We start from the raw sequence: 19,496 nt of genomic DNA, 5'->3' as shown, positions 1-19,496 counted from the left end.
GTACCATTGAGTATGGACTATAATAATTATTTATTTATTATGCAGATCTCTAAAATACTTGTGGACTGTAAAAAGTGTTTGTTTATTATGCAGATTTTATGGTCCACAAGTATTTTAGAGATCTGCACAATAAATAAATTATTATTGTAGTCCATATTCAGTGGCATTTTGGATTTTTATCTTTTTGATGTTTTGTGCACACAGCACCTTCCCTCTCAGTTTTCTATACTGAATGTGTACTCAGCTGTGATAGGTTCAGCTACCCAATAAGTCACTATCTACATCAAAACTACACCTCTTTAAAAGGACAGAAGAGCCCTAAGGGCACTGGTGTAGACATCATATTGGGGACTGTATGTATACACAGAAAATGCACAGTTCCTTCCAATATTATGGAAAGTAAGTTGCAATCCCATGTATAGCTTGTAGTTGCAAAACAATGATTTAGTAGTGCTAGCAGCCTTTTATATGGAAGCACCCCAGATGACACAACTTGGTAGGTAGGGTTTTGCATTGGCATAGTTGTGCCAATATAATAATAGAATGGCAAATTCTAGATGATTGTTTCCATCTGACTGAGAAATGGAGTGATCAGCTCTATAGACCAGGCCTGAGTAACTGGTGAGCCCATGTATGTACTTGGATTTTCAGTTTTGTGGATGGAATTGCCCCCCAAAATAGTTGCATAGACCTCACCACCACTGCTGTTATGACTTTTCTCATATATAATGGCCACAATTATATACACAGTGTGGCAGGATCCCGTTTCTGAGTAAAGCATCAGGGGAGATGTGATTCAGACATTTCTCCAAGAATATGCCATCAGTGCAAAAGAACCACAGATATCAGCCCCTTTGCAGAATAGGGACAGTCAACACAGAGCTTTGGAAGGCAAGTGAAATATTCTCGTATATCACAGTTCTGTTATTAACATTTATTTCCAACCACTGCATTACCATTTTCTTGCCACGGTAAATAAGATGGACAAGGAACTGAGACGTTTCCTGGAGGTGAATGCGGCCAACAAACTAAGTGATCAAAACTCCCATTGCAATATATTCCTGAGACAAAAAGAGAAGGGGGGAAAGGGGGGAGAGAGACAATATATATATATTTAATGTTAACTAAAGGTTACATGCAGTCGATCACCAAGGAATGCAGTGTGTCTAACCAAGCCATACTGTAATTAACATATGCAGTACCTAACTCTGTATATTTGATAGTGTTTACATTAAATTAATAGCTGTAACAAAGTTTACCGTCTGATCATAAGCAGTGCTGAAAATGGTGTGGGATGCCATCTTCTCACTTCTTTCCAACAGATGTAATTGAGTCTGGCCTAACTTGAAATGAAGCCAGCTCACTTCCTTTTTTTCCCTCCCACTTTGAGCACTGATCATGCAACTTACCATGCTACTGCTTACTGGCCAACGCTTAAGCTTTCAACAACTATCCCTGTACCATGTTACAAATTGCCAGCATTTCAAGCAGATATGGAGGGTGATTTAGATTGAGATGCCCACTTAAATGGAAGGAATCCAAACCTTTATAACCAAACTTCTCCTCAACACTTACTAGACAACCAGACTGAATGGGTGGTGGGGGATGGAACCAACAAAACCAAATGACTGAAATAAGCAACTAAAACAAGCACAAAACTGGCTGATTATCGTCTTGACCATGTCACGTGTTGTCTTGCCACAAACCAACAGAAAATTAATTAAGTTGAGTGACAGAAAACAAATCAAGAAGTTCCCAAGAGGCCAAAGGATTAGTCGAAAAGTTCAGGAATGAATAATCATCAGAACAATGATAATATTCAACATTCACATAATATATCTCAGTAGCTTTTTAAAAACAAACAAACAAATGAATGGACTGGCTGATTATCATCTTGCCCACACTGTCTTGCTGTGTGTCAACAGGAAATGAATGAAGATGAGTGAGAGAAAATAAATCAAATAAACCATGAAGGTTCAACAACAACAACAACAACAACAACAACAACAACAACATCATCATAAACTAATTCGGTAAGCTGCCATGCGAGGTATGCAAGTATTATTACCCCCACCATATTATAGATGAAGGATGGTGGCTGTGGGAATAGTGGCTACCTAAAACCACTTAGCAAGCTCTTGTCTGAGATTATATTTGAATTGGAAACTTTCCAGCTCACGCTCCCAGTCTACATTACATTACGCTGCACTAGCTTTGGCAATACTGTTGGCTGGCAAACAAAGTTTGGGCCTGGATTCAGGTTTAGAGGTGTGCAACAGAGCTGGCGGAAGTGGTGTTTCCCACCCCCACCCCCATGGCAGCTTCTCCACCCCACCCCACCCGAAAATGCTACACAAAGGGACATGGGACGCTGATGAATGGGGTAGGCTGTAGAGCGGGGGGCTGAGGGGGAAAGGGGGATTCCCCCTAAATCAGAGGGAGGAAACTCTGTGTTTAGTCACAATAACTTTATGTTATTAAGTGCATATAACATAAATAAATACATGTCTCTCTGAGAGACTGAGGGATAGGATACTAAATATGTAGAGGGCTCAGGACGCAGGAAAACCAGTGGACAGGCAGCCCCAAGGTCGAGTTCTGAAAAAAAAAAAAAAGGAAAGGAGGGGCAGTAGAACAGGAACCTGGAGGATGGAGAAGTCAAAGAGGCCTGAGAAACAGAGTAGAAGATGCATGAAGTGGAATAAAAGGAGATTCCAGTGAAAGTGGGTCTTGGGAAAAAACTCAGACAGGCTCAGGCACGGGATGGATTGTACGCAGCTGGCAGGAAGAAGTGGAAAGAGACACAGGGACTGGGCATGCCTGAAGATAGTGGGATGGAGTAAACAGTTAGCTGCAAGAAAGGAGCAGAGGAAGCACAGGGGATGGGGCAAAGTGAAAGTGGTAGTAGGGGGAAGTGTCACATAGGTTGATGGTATTTATGAACTCATAAGTTGGAAGGGATCTCAGAGATCATCTAGTCCAACCATCTTTGTTTTCTTGTGGGCATTTGATTTTGTTGTTTTTACCTGTTGTAAGCTATCCTGAGTGATATAAATGCATTGGATGGGCAGGATGGAAGTCGTCGTAACTATCAAATACAGTAAAATAGGGCTGGGTCTGTGTGTCATAGAAGAAAGGGAGCAGCACTTTGATGCTTGTGGAAATACAGAATGGATGGTGTGTCAATTCTAATTCTTATTACTGATTTTGGGAACACTTAAGATTACCAGAGGTCACGGATGGGTTGATATGGAGCTAAGAGAATGGAACTCATCCAATCTTATGAAATAAACATGTCAAAAAAAGCCACAGTTCATCATTTGTTAACTACCCTGAGGTTCTGTCTGCTTTGTCACACTGTCAGGATTTGTCACGCTCCCACATAAAATGATTCAGCCAAAGTGGGAAAGAGAGGAGAACCCTGCACTGACACTGCACTTGCAAGAGCACAGACACACCTCTTCAGCACTAAGATCACGCTCACTTGCAGGCAAGTGGGGTGCAGGAGTGCATGGCAGAGTGCACAGCTGTAGATCTGTCATTTGTCAGATATAATGGCCATTTCTCTATCACAAAGACAGCTTGACCTTGTGAATAAAGAGCTGCTGAACCTCTCCCAAAAGATTAGCTGATCTGAGTTAATGGATTTTGCAAATGTTTCCTAAAGTGTGGGATAAATGTGTGATATAAGCACTCCAAAAGTTAGCAGAGATAAACTTGCCCAAAGATTAGCTTGTGGCTGTTTGGACCCTTTGCTGTGATGGCATCAGTCTGCATTTCTTAGGCATGACTTCGGAACCAGTAGATATAGTTTGAGAGAAGAATACCATTTTTCAAGCTGGATTACTGAGTTCTAGGATTTGTTTAATGGATTGGTATGACCATTGTCTGAGGCTGGAATTACATATTACATTAAATGCGCAGTCACTTACAAAAAAGGCAACAGCACGTGTACTTCTCTTCTCCCTCCTGCCCGTAACAGCCTTCTCCAACCTGGTGCTCTCCAGAACTACAGCTTCCTGGACTAGATGGACTCTTGGTATGATCCAGCATGGCTCTTCTTATGTTCCTGACCATTGGCCATGCTGGAGGGCACCAGGTTGGAGAAGGCGGATCTAGAACTATTTACCCATGTCCTGATGTCCCAGAACTATGTGTTTTTCCACTCTTCCTAATCATCATTGGTTGCTGCTGGCACATAAACATACAACATCTCTATTATGAGAGCAGGGGTCAGCTTAATAGGCATAATAAAGGTGGGGGAGAAGGGAATTACATCTGTAGCTGCAGTTTTCAGTACTGTCCACTGCAAGTTTAATCTAAGTTGTAGTTCTGCTCTGAAACCATGCAAAGAAATGGAGTCCCATTTTAACAGTTTGGTTGTTCAGATTGTTTAACTGGAACATATCCAAGCTTAAATAGATGGCATTAGTGAAAATCAAAGTAGGCGCTTTTGTGAACAATTCCTGCAGTCTTGTATAAGATCAGTGGTTGGCCGGAAATAATGAATCTATTTAAGGCAATGCCAGATTTGCATCCATGTCATTGAAACTATTGTGCTGGGTATAGATGGAACCCTGAGTTTGTCTAGATCATTGGGATCTTTGCCATTGACTTCAGCAGAGTCCCTCGGGTGCATTTATGGTCTAGAAAAGTTGCTGATATTGCAGAATTAGTTTTGTGATTTTATTGTAGGTTTATGCAATTTTGTACTGAATAGTCTTGTTTTTATTATAAGCTCTCTCTCTCCCCCTCCCTGAGGTGTGTGTGTGTGTGTGTGTGTGTGTGTGTAAGGCTGAATGGTAGGGTATATGAATGCACAATATAAAACAGAAAACAAATCCAATCCTGAGGCCATTCAAGTCTATGGGAGCTGCACGGAGGCATAAGTGGATTCCGCTATGCAGAAAATAGCTCGAATTCAGGTCATGCCTGTTGTTCACAAACTTGGAAACTTGGACTCCAGTGTTTTGAGAACTTTCGAATCAACTGTATGTCTCCTGGATGCATTAAATGTTATTAATGTGATCTCTGTGGTGAGCCAGTTTCAGTGCATCGCCCCTCCCCATTATAAAAGGCTGACATACCTCCCCTAAAGGTTAGTTACAGGCAGTAAGAGCTTGAAGCTAAAATATACTGATTTGGGGCATGTGTGAATTTTTGGCCCACCCCCTTTGCCTATGGCTTCACCCACCACTGGAATGTAGCCCCCAAGAGCTTCTCTGAAATAGAACTTGGGCTTCGGGTTAAAAGAGGTTCCCCACCCCCATGATCTAGGACCTTTTAGCCTAGAGCCGTGTGCAGATGGCCTCTCAAAATTCTCTACTTTATTTGTGGGCAGAGAAATTTGAGAGATAATTTCATCAAATATCTCCAGGGGAAAGAGAAATTCTCAACAGTTTCTCACAGGTAGGGCTCCCCATTGGCAGGGCTTGTAGCACAGCTCCTTTCATTTTTGGTAAAGGGTTTTAGGATTGTTCGTGCTGCAACAGCATCAACTGTGTTGGCAGTCTGGCCCCCATTTGCATCTACCACAATGCAGGTGTGAGGTGGGAGGGATTTGTGCCAAGCTACCAGGGATGAGGTGGAGTTAGTGCTTTGCCAAAATCTGTCCTCCAAATTCCAGAAAGTTTTCTTCCCCCATGAAAGGGGCTTCCATTCTACTGCCTCATTCTCAGGGCAGTCTATAATTTATGCTGAATTTCTTTTGGTGGTGTTTTTGAGCTTACCTAATCACAGCTAGCCTCCCAGGCTGCCTGCATGTCCTCATCTGAAAAAGTCCTAAGGGAGGAATTAGCTCATGATGCCTTCCTCTGGGCTTCAATTGAAGTGTAGGGAGCTGTGGAGGCTACAGGCTGCCAGAGAGGAGATTGTACAATGAAGAACAGGACACTTGTGCTCATTCCTCAGCCACCTCCTAAGTAAGGTAAGCCCAAGAAACCCAAATCCAACCCTTGAGATTTCTCCGAAATTTCTTCAGTATTGAATTTCTTCTTGAAAGCAATTTCTCTTCTATCAAATGGAATGAGAATGGGGGAAAAAATGTGGAAGAAGTTTTTGGCACAGCACTTTTTTAGCCTAGAGACACCAAGAATTAGAACTGGTACCTTCTGCCTGCAAAGCATCTGCTCTCTGCCACCTAGCTCATGCCTCTCCATAGCTGAGCATCTGCAAAAGCTGTTACAACCTAACTAAATTCTTGTTTGCACATAGTCGATGGTGCATTTGAAGACTATTTGCTTTCTTACCTGTATTGATTGTAGACTCCTTCAGCCTTTTCAGACATGCGTCTTTATAGCTAACCCAGTTAGTGTGTGTTTCCTCAAAAGTTCCTTTGACCTGCAGGTAAAGACAATATTGTATATTATCCATTTGAGTATGGAAGTTGTGTGCTTCCAAACAGGTGTGTTAAGAGAACAAGATCAGCATTCTGTATCAGAATCCTGGCAAAGCCCTCTCTAATTTAGTTTTGAGTACCCCGAAACCTCTCAGGCACAACCCTCGGTTCCCCCACCAAGCACTGCTGTTGTGAAAAGATGTTTTCCCCCCAGCATTTTCCTCTCAATGAGCTAAATAGGACATGTTAATTACCAGTTAGGGCATTTTTGACACCTCAGTGTATCCCATTAAGCACTATGGCAGCTCAGTGAAATGGCTGACTTTTAACATCAAACATGAAACGAAATGTTACACTATGACAGCCCGAGACAGCTAAAAGTGGACAGGCTCAACTTAAATGAGAGGGTGTCTGTCTGCAGTATTTGCATAAATTCAGACATAACTGTCTCTCCCCTCCTTTCTTATTTTAGATGACACATTGTCAGTAGCACTGGCCAGGCAGACTACAGGGTGCAAACTCTTACTGGAACTTTCATACCCTCCTCTTATTGACTGTTATCTCCCAGCAATGTCATTTTATCCCACCTTTCCTTCAGGGGACTTGCACACCCCTCCAGAGTGAGCATGGCTTCTGTGTGGTATGAACAGAAGAGGAGCCCTGCTGGACCAGACCAAAGGCCTATAGTCCTGCATCCTAGCAGCCAGATGACTATGGGAAGCCCACAAGTGGGACATGAGAGCAATAGCCCCCTCCCACTGTTGTTTCCCAGCAACTGGAAATTCAGAGGCATGCTAGAGGTTACATATGGCCCTCAAGACATGTAGCCATTGATTGACATCTTCCATGAACAACAAAGAGTAGGGTCAGCTCTTCCATTCGAAAGAGTGAGGTGGCTGCCTCAGGTGGCAGGTCCTGAGGGCCAAAGGCTGGTAGTGAGATGTTGGAGGACAGAGCTGTGTGTGCCACATGGCCTGCGCTGTACCCCTAAGCAAGCCTGCTGCCCACAGGTGCAGTGGAAGATACTCACCAGGGTCAAAGTAGGAGTCAGCTGCCAGTCTGGTGAGCTTCTATACATGGAATGAGAGGAGGTGCCATCTTGTCTGTCTCTGGCAGTAAAATGTCTTGAGTCGGCCCTGACAAAGAGTTCTGTGGCACCTTTAAACTAACACATTTATTATGTAGCCATAGATAACAGCCTGCTTCATCAGATGCCTGAAGTGCTGTCCTGAGTTCCAAGTGTATATACACACAAATGGTTGTGGAGGGTGTGTAAACAGTGAGGTCAGAGGAAACTGAAATGCAGTTTCAGAAAATATGGGCAGTGATAATTACTTTATTTACACAGGCTATTCACAAAAGAGTTGTTGGGTGGTAACACAGACATCCTAGCATTGGTGAACTGATTAACACATGTAGTATGATTAAAAACTTTGCCTGTATTCAGGCCACATGAGATAGAGTTGAACCTCTTGATAAATTGTAGCTCAGTTGTTTCCCATTGAAATCTGTCTTTGATGTTCCTTTGTTCAAGAATGGCCACTTTAAGGTCAGTGACAGAGTGCCCGGTGAGGTTGACGTGTTCCCCCAGTGGTTTTTTTAAAATATATATTTCTATTTCTGATATCAGATTTGTGTCTATTTATTCTTTTGCATAGAGACTGTCCTATTTATTCTACGTAGAATGTAGTAGGGCACTGCTGGCAAATGATAGAAGATATTGCATTCTCCTTTTTCTTTTTCTATTCTTTCATTTGCTTTTCCTCCAATTTGTCCCCCCCCCGCACACACACACACACACTTCTGTTTTCTTAGTCCCACTCTCCCTTTCCTCTCATTATCCTCCTCCCATTTCTGTCATCTCAGTGTTTGACCTTCTGCATCCTGTCTTTCTTTCCCCTTCCATTTTTCAGCATGGAGCTAAACTGACCATTGACATCGTCTTTGGACCAAATCTTTTCGTTTGTGCCCTTGACATCTTCTGTTTCTGATCAAAACAGTTCTGGTGTGCTGCTGACATGTTTTATCTTCTGGCTGAGGCTTTACTGTCTAGTGAAGTGGCAGATATATAATAGGAACTCTTCTCCACAAGCAGCTCCAGCATCCTTGCCAGGTAAAATATTCTCAGACAGAGACATTCCTCTTTCTCAACATCTGTTTCTTTCTGTGGCATGCCACTTACTATATTTATCTTCCAGAACTCACAGTAATCTCAAATTCAGGTTGTCAGCCTTCCTGGAACCGCAAATCAAAGAATTACAAATATGGGCCCTGCTGATTAAGAGGACAACCCTAAGCGCACTTACTAGCGATTAAACCCCATTGTGTTCAGTGGGACTCACATCTGAGAAAACATGCATAGGGTTGTGTTGTAACTCATGCAGCCAATTGTTCTCAGCCAAATAAAAGGCATGGCAATTGCAAAATGATTGGCTGGGAGTCACCAGCTCATCGGCTAGCATGTTATTGTGGATAGGTCTTCATGTTGGTCATGTTATGGACAAAGCATCAGGAAATAAGACCAATCAAATTATACAGCCTCACTGGGTAGGATGCTAGATGATGTATAGAAGCTTTCCTGAAGTCCAGGTGTTTTGGACTTCAACTCCCATCAGCTCCAGTCAGCATGGCCAATGGTCAGAAGTGCTGGGATTGCAGTATGGAGGGGGCTGGAGGTCTGGAGGTTGGGAAAGGCTGTTGTATATTAAGACAGTACAAATTTCTCAGCTTTCATCTCTGCTGGACATGACAAAATCAGGAAATGTGGAATTGTGACAAGGTGAACACAGCCTCATTAAGGCATACATTCTATACCAGCAATGTAAACCAGTTTAAGTCAGGGCTTTCCTTTAAGGAACCTGGGACTTATGGGAGGAGTCTGGGGATTTTTAGTAAAGCGATTCTGACAAATTGCAGTTTCTAGATTTCCCTAATGCTGTTAAATACAATTTTAAACTGATTTAAGTTTGAGAAGTAGTCATGCTTATAAATTGTTGGAAGCTATCCGGATTTAGGGCCTTCTTCTTCCATATGAAAAGGAAATCAGATGGAATGACTTGAACGGCCATACTTCTTTCAACCACTTGCACTTGCTACAAAAGACAGATAAATCAGGACATGATGCAAATGTTGATGGTAGTAGGGCCACTTAATAAAAAGAATGGAAATTGGTCATTTATAATCTATATAACCTGTGTCTTGTGGCTGTAACAGTCCTGCAGAGTAGATGAGTGATGTTTTGGGTTAAAATTCTCCATTAATGTTCTGTTTATCACACTGTTATAACCTCTAGTTTTATACAATGAAATATGACTCATTGTCATTAATTGGCTTACAGGCTACTGTCTGAGTTGCAACCCTGTTAAGGAAAAGTATTTTAGTTGAAGATGATTGAGGAGAAGTCTGTACTCTAATGTAATTTAGTTTTTAAACTGATTTAACTGTCATGGCTTTCCTTTTAAAAAAATAATAATTGTGGATTGTAGCTGAGTGAAGCTGAGACTTGTTTGGTAAAGAACCATATGCCCCTCAGAGAATTACCACTTCCTATTACAAAGGTAAGGCTGCTTCACAAATGTCATTTCCCCCCTATGTTTATGTACACCTATGGAGAAAACATGATAAGTATGAAGCAGCCCCAGCGGTCCATAAAAAGAAGAAGAAAAAACCACAGTGCCCACAGCTCCTATGGAGATTAGCATTGATTGTTAAATCATTCATGTTTATATGGCAGACCTGCCACTATTTCTGTTGAACTAAGTCAGGCCTTAAATTCTATGGCTTTGGCTTATCGGGTTCTGGATTGCGCTGCCCATGTTGATTGCATATGTCATTGTAATTAAATTACTTCACAATATCAATATAGGAACTGGAAGTATCCAGAGAACTTTCACTACTATCCTAACCAAAAATGGAAGGTTAGTTTCTTTTTGACAATTGCCCAAATTGTCAGCTCAGTGTTTTTTGAACAGAATCCAAGCTTGTGAGTTTTCTTTAAAGTGACTGCCCATGCCGAAAAACGTTCCAGGGTAAAAGTCATTTGTCACTTAGCTGAATTAATGCCCTTCCCACATATGTGATGTCTTAAGTTGTTAGCAACTTGGCAGATATCCATGTCCTGGCAGGGAAACACTTAACAAATGCCTGCCTTCGCTTCAGTGAGACAGAAACTCTGTTTCTGGGCTGGCTGCTAAATTCTTCAAGAGAAACACAGAATATGAATAGAGTTATCTTCCCCCATTTTCCACCCAAGTATTCCCTGAGTTTCGCATTGTGAACTTATAACCTATTTGGTCAACTGTCTTCAGCTTGCTTATTCCCTGCCCTTTATTTGGTGGAAACTCATTCTTCTGCCTCTAGGATGGAGGGAAAATACCTCACCTACCTAGGTTTACTAACCAAGAGGGTGGCCCGCTTGTTGGTAGTGTTTTTGTTATTTTTAACATATGGAGAGAGCAATCCTGCGGTCCCTGGGAGAGCGTACCAGGGAACATAGGATTGTTTGGGGTCCTCCTCCTGAGGCTATAGTCAGTGCTATGACTTCAGGGAGGGGACTCTAAGTTCAGATCCCCCTCCCACACCCCCTCACAGCTGCTGAGGCTGCTTCCCAAGGTCACAAGCACAGCCTCAGAGGGACAGAAAAGAGGGTGTTTGGGTGGGAAGGGGAGAGGAGAGGCCAGGATATGAGAAATCTTATGGCCTGCCCTGCCCTGCCCCAGCCTCCAGCAGTGTGCCTTCTCTAGATAGGCTCAAAGGCCCATCTAGAAGAACATTTTGTAAAGGGCAGAGATACGAAAATCACTTCCATCACTCCTCCTGCCCTGCTGGCAGCAGTCCGCCAGAGCACTGGATACTCGGAAGCCACCGCGATCGGAGGTTCCCTTCTTGTACTTGTGCATCTGTGTGCAGCCAAACCTATAGCAAATGCTTCAAGGACTGAGGGAAAGCTCTGCGATGACCACTGGTGGATATTCCCCTTAAGTGAACGCTGACTTGGCACTGGAGGGCTGGTCACACAAACCTCCACGCCAAGAAATTGCTGTACCTCTGAGGCAAGGAGCGGCGACCAGCAAAGTTGGGGGATTTGGGTGACCCTTCAAGGTGGTGTAGTGACAAAGGGGCAGAGGGTGCTTCCAGATGAAATGTTTATCATGCGATCACACTGCCTTGTTCATGGAATTTTATGGGGGGTCCAGATGTCATTGTCATCCTCTTTTTACCCTCCTGTGTTCTCCTGCAATTTCTTCTGTCTTTTTTCTAACCTCGGGAAATCGGGGGGGGGGGGAACGGAATAACGGCACAAAGACTTCTGACTGGGAGAGCTAAGAGCCCTCTGACTGGAAGCACCCAGGTCTGATCAATGAGGCTGGATGGTTCTGCGGAACAAGCTTCATTAACATGAATGGAGGCTGTGCAAGAGTGGTATTATTATCATGCTCCTGTTCATTTCTAGAACTGCCCAGTAGATTGTATCATGTGTTCATTAGTGCGTGTGCGTGCGTGCGTGCGTGTGTGCGTGTGTGCATGCATGCGCATGCACATATACACGCAACCCCTCCCTTTAGATTATCTGCTTCAGGCACCAGGAGCGGACCTCCTCTCCTGGACCGGACCTCCTCTCAACAGCTTTCCTTCTCTTCTCATTCATTCCTATCCAAAGATTGCAGGCTCTTTCCAATTCTTCTCTGCCTTCTATGGGACTCCCTGAATCAAAGCTGTCCATCTCTAGGGGCCTCTGTATACTTTTGCCATGACTGCCACAGCTGTTTCATTTTAATTCCTCTGCCACCCATCTGAGGCAGAAGAAGCAGGCAGACGCCCCGGCACCTCAAGATTTGAAGGAGGTCATCATCCCTTCCTCTCTTGCACCAATTTTGGCAACGTATAAATCTTTAATACTGGTCTGTCAGGAAATACCCAACAACAACACGGCGGGTCAATTAATGATTCCAGCGCTGAGAATGCAAAGAGTCACTTGATGATCGCTCAAGTCTATTTACAAGAGCCATGAGAATGGAATTCTTCTTTAGGGACAGGAACCAAATGGGTTTTTTCCCCTACTCTTTCCCCTTCTCCACTTCCCCCTTCCCCAAATGTAAGCGATGTGAGGACACTTGTTGGTCAATGAACTTTGTCTCAAGAGGCAAGGAACTGAGATGACGCAGTTGTTTAAAAAAGGCTCACTGAACTTAGCAGACACAACTTGGCTTTAAAATAAACAGGGGGCAAACAGCCTAAAATGGGGGCCTTTAAAGGGCAAAGCCTATGGGTGCGGGTTTCTTCCCCTCATGGGCCTAATTCTGTTTGCACCCGCTTAGTGCCAAGGTATGTGTGACCTTCATCAGTTGCGTGTAGTTCCCCCCCCCCCCATACTATTTTTCATTTTCTTTTTTTCAAAATGTAGCTGTGGAGGCTCCAATTTGCAACAGAAATCCCAGGGGAGGGGGAGGCGGTTTACTTGTTAATCCTGTGCCCTCTGGTGGTTCTTCAACTAAAAATGGCTCTTTTCCCAGCTGCTTTTCCCTTGTGGGAAAAGTCTCCCTGTTCAAACACGGTTACCCTACTTATTCATGTATTTATTTTGGACACAGAGAAATGAGCTACCGTTGTCAAGTTGTACCCTGATATGGCCCCCTTTACCTTTACATAGGTTGCTGAATTTCCCCACTCAATCCCCCCCCCCCAGTTTTGTTATCTGTTTCCCTCTCTTGTCCATGTGTGCCACCCACCAGGGCAGGGCAGGGGGTTGGACAGCAAGATGGCGGTGTGGGGCTGGGGGCTGGGGAAGCTGCGTCTGCCTCATCGCCCAATCCAGCAGCAAATTTAAAAGTAAAAGGGTTATAATCTGGAACCTTATGCCACATTCAAGTTGAGTGTTTCTGTGTTAAACAAAGACGTACCATAAGAACGGGGAACAAGCACATTGGCGGGGGGGGGGCACCTTCAAGTCCTTTTAAAAGAATAATAGGCAATAATTGAATAAGATAATGATACAGAACGGTTACTCAGACTTTCCTCTTTTGTATTCGACATCCCCTTTCTCCAGGGGTGTTGAACCTCTTTCCAGGTGACCAAATAAATGGTGCTGGTGTTGTTATTAGAACTAGAGTGATTCTAGCCTGATCCTGAGTAGTCGTGCACTGTCCCCCTTTAGAATGTGGGAAAAGCTTCACAAGAATCCAACTAGCAGTCTGGCAATTCATGCTGCTGCCTACCAGCTGCTGTCTTTGTATGCTTGTGCTCTCTCCATCAGGCATTTGAGACTCCCTCAACGCCTGTTTGCTTTACTGCAACGTCTTTAGGCAAAGTGCTTAGTGAAAGCAAAGGGTAGGAATGAGTTCATGTTGGAATTCAGAATATTCAAGGAGTCTTTCCTGGTGACGAAATAAATGATGCTGGTGTCATTATTAGAAATAGAGTATTGCTAGCTTGATCCTGAGTAGTGGTGTTTTGTCTCTTGCAATGGATGTATGCTTGGGCTAGTCTTGCTGTAAGGCAGAACAGCCATACCCGGGGGCTATTTGCACTTCCTGGCATTTAACCCCCATCCTGCCTGAAAAAGCTCCTGCCTGGAGATCAACCACCCATCAGTGTGGACTGGGCTAGATGGAGCAATGATCTAATTCAGTATAAGGCAGCTTCCTATGTTCCTAGATTCATGAAATGATGGGGATGAGGCTGCAAAGAAGGCAGTGGGAGCCTTGTTGGTGTTTCCCAGGGTCTTGTTCTACACACCCAAATATGAAAGTGATCCTGAGCACGTCCACTGGAGCGGGTCATTCCAAGATCATTGCTGAGATCTGTGAACTTTATCCACATTAGTCCCCTTCAGCATAGAAGTCTTCCTGCGTGCATGTAAAATAAATTCACAGCTGATATGAAGGTGTTATTGCCTTGGGGAATGTATTTGCTTTTTAGAAAGGAAAAAAAGAGAAGCTTTTCTCAGAATTTGCTTCGGCGTCTACAGCTTTATTTCATTTGCACTGATAGCTCCCAGCTAAAACCGAAGGAGAGTCATTAGCCCTGTGTGGAATGGTCAAAGTAGGGTGTGTACATGGAGAGTGGGAGATCAGGATTGTGCCGTGCCCAGCCACCACACTGTGATTGTAACTTCTGCACAGAAACCTATGTGGGTACACCCAGTGGTGCAGAGGTCAGTTCTGAAGTGCAGGCACTCATCGTGACGGTCCCCAAAGCCACATCCCCAAGGAGAATCCACAAATGCTGTGATCCATATCAACAAACCAGTTCCAGCAGTTTCCTGTCCACCAGGAGCAGGTATTTTGTAAAGCCGCATGGGTCTTAATTGCCCATTCAAAACCAAGCCACCCCAAAATACTTCAAATTGCAACAGGGATAGCTCAAAACTATGTATTGTTGCTGCGAAACTGCATCCCCCACCAGCTTCTGTGAGGACTGTGGCTAAGCCCAGAGGGAACAAAGAATTCTGAGGGGCACAGGGGGGGGGGATCCGATGATGACAGAGTCCCTGACAATTAGAGACCCTGCCAGGGCTGCATCCCCACAAGCCCTGGCTCCCTTGCATCACTGGGTACACCACAATGTATGTAGCTTCTGAACATGCAATCTATACCCACCTTTTTGGCATGGTACAGGCCACGCTCTCAGAGCCTATCCCTGCTGGGGTGCATGCATGTAGCCCTCTCTACAGATGCTCCAACCAATATGTGGAGGTTGGAGGCGGGGGGAAGCAAGTAGGATCCTGATTCCGCCCACACGCATTTTTCCCAGTCCTTCTGCGAACTGCCCACCTCACACACCTTACTCACAGCCCTTGTGGACTTTGCTTTCCAACTCGCAGCCCGATCCTGAACACCTCCGCCTGAAAGTAAATCTCATTGATTTGGACTTACTTCCAAGTAAGTAAGTGTGCTTAGGACTGGATCATCACACTGCAGTCCTATACACATTTAAATGGGAGTATGTCCCTGAAATCAGTGGGACAACTTCCGAATAAACATGCATGGGCTCCTGATGGCCATGGATGACAGCAGTGTTCAGTGTTCCCCCTGGAGGTTATGTAGCAGACAAACAGGAAAGGAAAAGCTCTATGTGTAGAGCTCAGATCTTAATTCTGCGACAAAACCAAAAGTAGATACAACGATTAACAGCCTCATGTAGAAAAGCTATAAATGCCAGGCTGGTGCATAATAAAATCTCCCTCATCCATGATTTGATTGTGGATGAGGAGGCCAACTTGGTGTGTGTAACCAAGACCCGGTGCGGGGAGGGGGGCATGAGTTGAGGCAGGGTTAACCTCTCCCAGCTGCATCCCCCCGGGTGTAAGCTCCAGGGTCGGAGGGGGGGACTTTGCTGTGGCCTGTAGAAATGACATCTTTTTCCAGGGTTCCTGTTCAGTTTAGTTCCAATCTGGACTGTACCTTGTACCTTGTGTTGGAATTCTGCTGATGTACTGTCCAGATCCTGAATAGCTCAGGACTTCATGGCTGCCATGACAATGATGGGGCTGTCCCAACATGTCATTGGCCCAACATACGTAGCAGGACACACATTAAATGTGGTTTGCTGTACTGGGCAAGGGTATGTTGGTCTGAAGGTGGGGATTTTACAACTTGCCTGTTGTCATGGTCAGACCACTTCCTGTTGAGATTTAGTCTTATACTGGAAGCTCCCTCAGCAAAGGCTGGGGAGCTGTTAGGATGTTCTGCTCCCCAAGTGTAATAGATAGGGCTCTGGGAGGTGTTCTGACTGGTATGGTTGATGCTCCTGACAAAGCCCTGTTTGGTCTGAGGAATACAGAATAAACTGCTGGGGTCATTCAGGAGTTCGGAGTGTGTTGCCATTAGATTGCTGATGACACACAACTCTATTTCTCCTTCTCTTCAGATCCAGGTGAGGCTGTGGGTGTGCTAGATCGGTGCCTGGCTGTGGTAATGGACTGGATGAGGGCTAACAAACTGAGGCTCAATCCATATAAGACAGAGGTACTGCTGGTAGTTGGTTCCATGGTCTGGGTGAGTGAGATTCAACCTTTTTTGGAAAGGACCAAGGACTCTCCCTGAAGGATCACGTTTGCAGCTTGGGGCCTGGGGCTGCCATTGAAGACAGTCTGGAAACTACATCTGGTACAAAATATGGCAGCAAGAGTTTTAACTGGGACCAGGTGATTTGAACGTACCAGTCTTCTCTCACTTGCACTGGCTTCCAGTTCATTTTCTGGTTTTGATCTATAAAGCTCTTCATCGCTTGGGACCTCATTGCCAGATTGAATACTTTTTCCCCTATATGCCTACCATGCTCTAAGATCATCTTCAGAAGCCACCCCCCACCCACCCCCCATATGCTCACTTTTTCTGAAATTTAGAGAATGGCCAGAAACGGGGCCAGTCATGGAATGCTCGCCCCAGGGAGTTTGCCTGGCACCAATATATTCTTTTTGGTGCCAACTTCTTTGTTCTCCCAGGGCTTTAAAGCCTCTGTTTTGGTCCCTGTAACATTTTGGTGGTTTTCACTCCTGCATTAAGTAGTTTTAGCTCTTCATTTGTATTGCATTTTATTATGTTGCTTTTTATTGTACTGGCTTTGCATTGTTTTGTTTTTCTGCTATTTTTATATGGATGTTTGTTGATTTCTTTGATACCTATATTAGATTTTATTGCATTATTGTTCTGGTTTTTTTTAAAAAAAACACACACAAATGATTGTATGACACCTACGAAATTTATTTGATAGGCATCTCACAAATACAAATAATAAATAATCAGTCTGTTCTGTACTGTGCAACAACTTTATTCCATTTTGTGCTCCCTATTTCTGTGAGCAGTGAGACATTTGAGAGCAGTTTAATAGGTTTAATTTCCTTGGGAGAACAGAGTACTAGAAACTTGAGTATGTGGTGGGTTGTTGTTTTTGAGTAACATCTGTTTATTTGTAAATGTACAAGTTGAGCAGGTGGGAATCAAGTATGCATCTGAACAGACACTCTTATTCCCAAAGAAGCTGTGTGATCCACCTCACCCACCCACCCAAGCACCAGCAGTTCCCCATTGCAGACTGCTCCTTTAGCCCCCTCAAAAGTTCAAGACTACTTTTCTCTTTTCCTGGCCAGATTCAAGCTGTACCAAGTGTAATTTTCAGTCTGCATCTTGAAGGTAGCTGTGGCTTCAGATGCACTCACTTCAGGTTTTTAGGTTAGCATGATGAGCCATTAAAGAACCATCTGTTGTTCACCATTGGCTAGCACTATATCCGTATGAAGATCTCTCTTTAAAATCAACTCACCATCATTGGTCTCAGACTGAGCAGATTGCTCAAAGTTACAGGCTCAAGCCTCCCTGGCCTTATAATAAATCAGTTGTAGTATAATGCTTTTTGTGTTCTCCATGTCACAACAGGAATAGGAACAATGGAAGAATGGGCTAGAGTGGCACAACGGAATAGCACAGACTATAATAATAAAACACGACTGATATCTGGTGATAATGGATCTTGCTTGTGTAGCAATGTGTCTGTACACATACAGCTGTACCAGAACATCTTGGATTAACTTGTGACACCAGGGCGACTCTATAGGTCATGTGGGATTGACACAACAGCCTTTACACAGCACGTTAATACTCATTTGCCAGAACAGTAATTCATGGAATTGGGCCATATGTCAGTCATTTGACTGCCTTGCTTTTAATCAACTGACATCTAGTTAACAGTAGGACAATCTGACATGGGAATGTTTATTGACTATAACAATTTTCTTCAGATAAGTAACTTTCTTTAAAAAAAATCATCTTAAACACCTTGACTGAACCTAAAGTCGTATGAAAGATGTTTTATAACATCACCAGGCACACTAAGGCACAGGTCTGATTGAAACAGGCCTTCCAAGTCAACCTGTGGATGAATTCACTTATACTCAGCATGAAGAACAACTCTGCAAAGTTTGCAAATTGGGGACACAAGTTGTGATCTGAATAAGACAACTACCAGGAAGGTGGTTTAAGGTTTGCAGCTTACACAGAAGCATGAATCTGAGAATGTACATCTACAGGAAGGATAGTAGTCTGGTTAAGATGATAGTTAAATGTTCTGCATGAATCTGCTGATGCTTTGAAAACACAATAAGGTTTTAACAGGCTCCTAGGTCTCCTATGAAGGTTTTAGTGGTAAACACAAAAGCAAAACTATTTGTATGTTTGCGTACATGCCTTTTCTAATGTATCAGCTTTGAAGCCTTGTATGTCAAGTAGAGTAGTCTAAATATGTACGTATGTGGTGTAGCAAAAGTGAAATGAGCAAATTATAGTTATCTGATACTTGCAGATGAGTAACATTTAAAATGTAGACAAGTGCTAAAATAAGAACATAAGAAAAGCCATGCTCCTTCTAGTTGACCCCCTATACAGACAATCTGAATCATATTGTCTCTACAAGTACAACCGAAAAGGAAACGCAATAGTCATAGTCAACTTGTAAAAGCTCCAGAGTCAGAGACAACCTGCCACACAAAGTCGTATAAAACTAGCAAGTTACATGTTGCACAGCATACAGTCAAGCAAGCACAACTTGTGAACAGGTCACACCACTTGCCTATGCAGAAATGTCAGTCCAAAGGAACATTTTCATATTTTAAAAGGGATCACTAATGATAAGTTTTCTTACCTGTTTGATTAGAAGCAGCATAGTGATTGTAAGGACTGGTCTAGGACATGCCCCAGAGCACAGCTTCATGGTGGAGAAGAGTGCTCAGCGTAATCCAGAGTGGCAAACCTGTATACTCAAGTAAGTCACCGATCTTCACAACCCAGTTTGCTTGTGATCTCCTTCTGCAACCCTGGCTACACCCGCTCTGCTCTGTGAAAATATCTCCACTTTCAAACATGGACTCTTTACCAATTAGAATTATTTCCTGGATCTCAGCAAGAATGACAGATCATGAATTGGCTCCAACCTGCAGAATTCTTAGACTTGGGTTTCCTTTTGCTCCTTCTCTGTTGAAAGAAAAAAAGAAAAAAAGGCAGAGAGAATTTACAGTAAACTTTACAAGCACATCTGCTTTTTGTTGCTGATCCTCTTAGCCAATGAGGAGTAAGAAAAGCATCATGAAGCACTCAGGATTGGAGTTCGTTCTCATTGTGGCACTTCATAGTGTCCACTGTTTTGGAAGGGACTTGTGTCACTGGGA

General features: G+C 43.6%; 1 protein-coding gene across 1 annotated transcript in view; it reads right to left on the bottom strand.

Annotated features, from left to right (window-relative positions):
- GLP2R (glucagon like peptide 2 receptor) overlaps window positions 1–19,496 on the bottom strand; it is a 39,075-nt gene extending 19,579 nt beyond the window's left edge. Inside the window, exons 1-3 of the mRNA XM_084838285.1 lie at window positions 18,974–19,496; window positions 6,249–6,339; window positions 957–1,061 (exon numbers count right to left, since the gene is read on the bottom strand). Coding sequence (XP_084694411.1) covers window positions 957–1,061; window positions 6,249–6,339; window positions 18,974–19,042 — 265 coding nt within the window. The 5' untranslated portion in view covers window positions 19,043–19,496. The remainder of the gene's footprint in view (window positions 1–956; window positions 1,062–6,248; window positions 6,340–18,973) is intronic.

The sequence above is a fragment of the Heloderma suspectum genome, chromosome 2 (assembly GCF_057233095.1).
Source record: "Heloderma suspectum isolate Gila_16-S chromosome 2, 16-S_ref, whole genome shotgun sequence".
In the NCBI taxonomy this organism is placed as follows: Eukaryota; Metazoa; Chordata; class Lepidosauria; order Squamata; family Helodermatidae; genus Heloderma; species Heloderma suspectum.
This window is presented reverse-complemented; position numbering and strand designations above follow the sequence as displayed.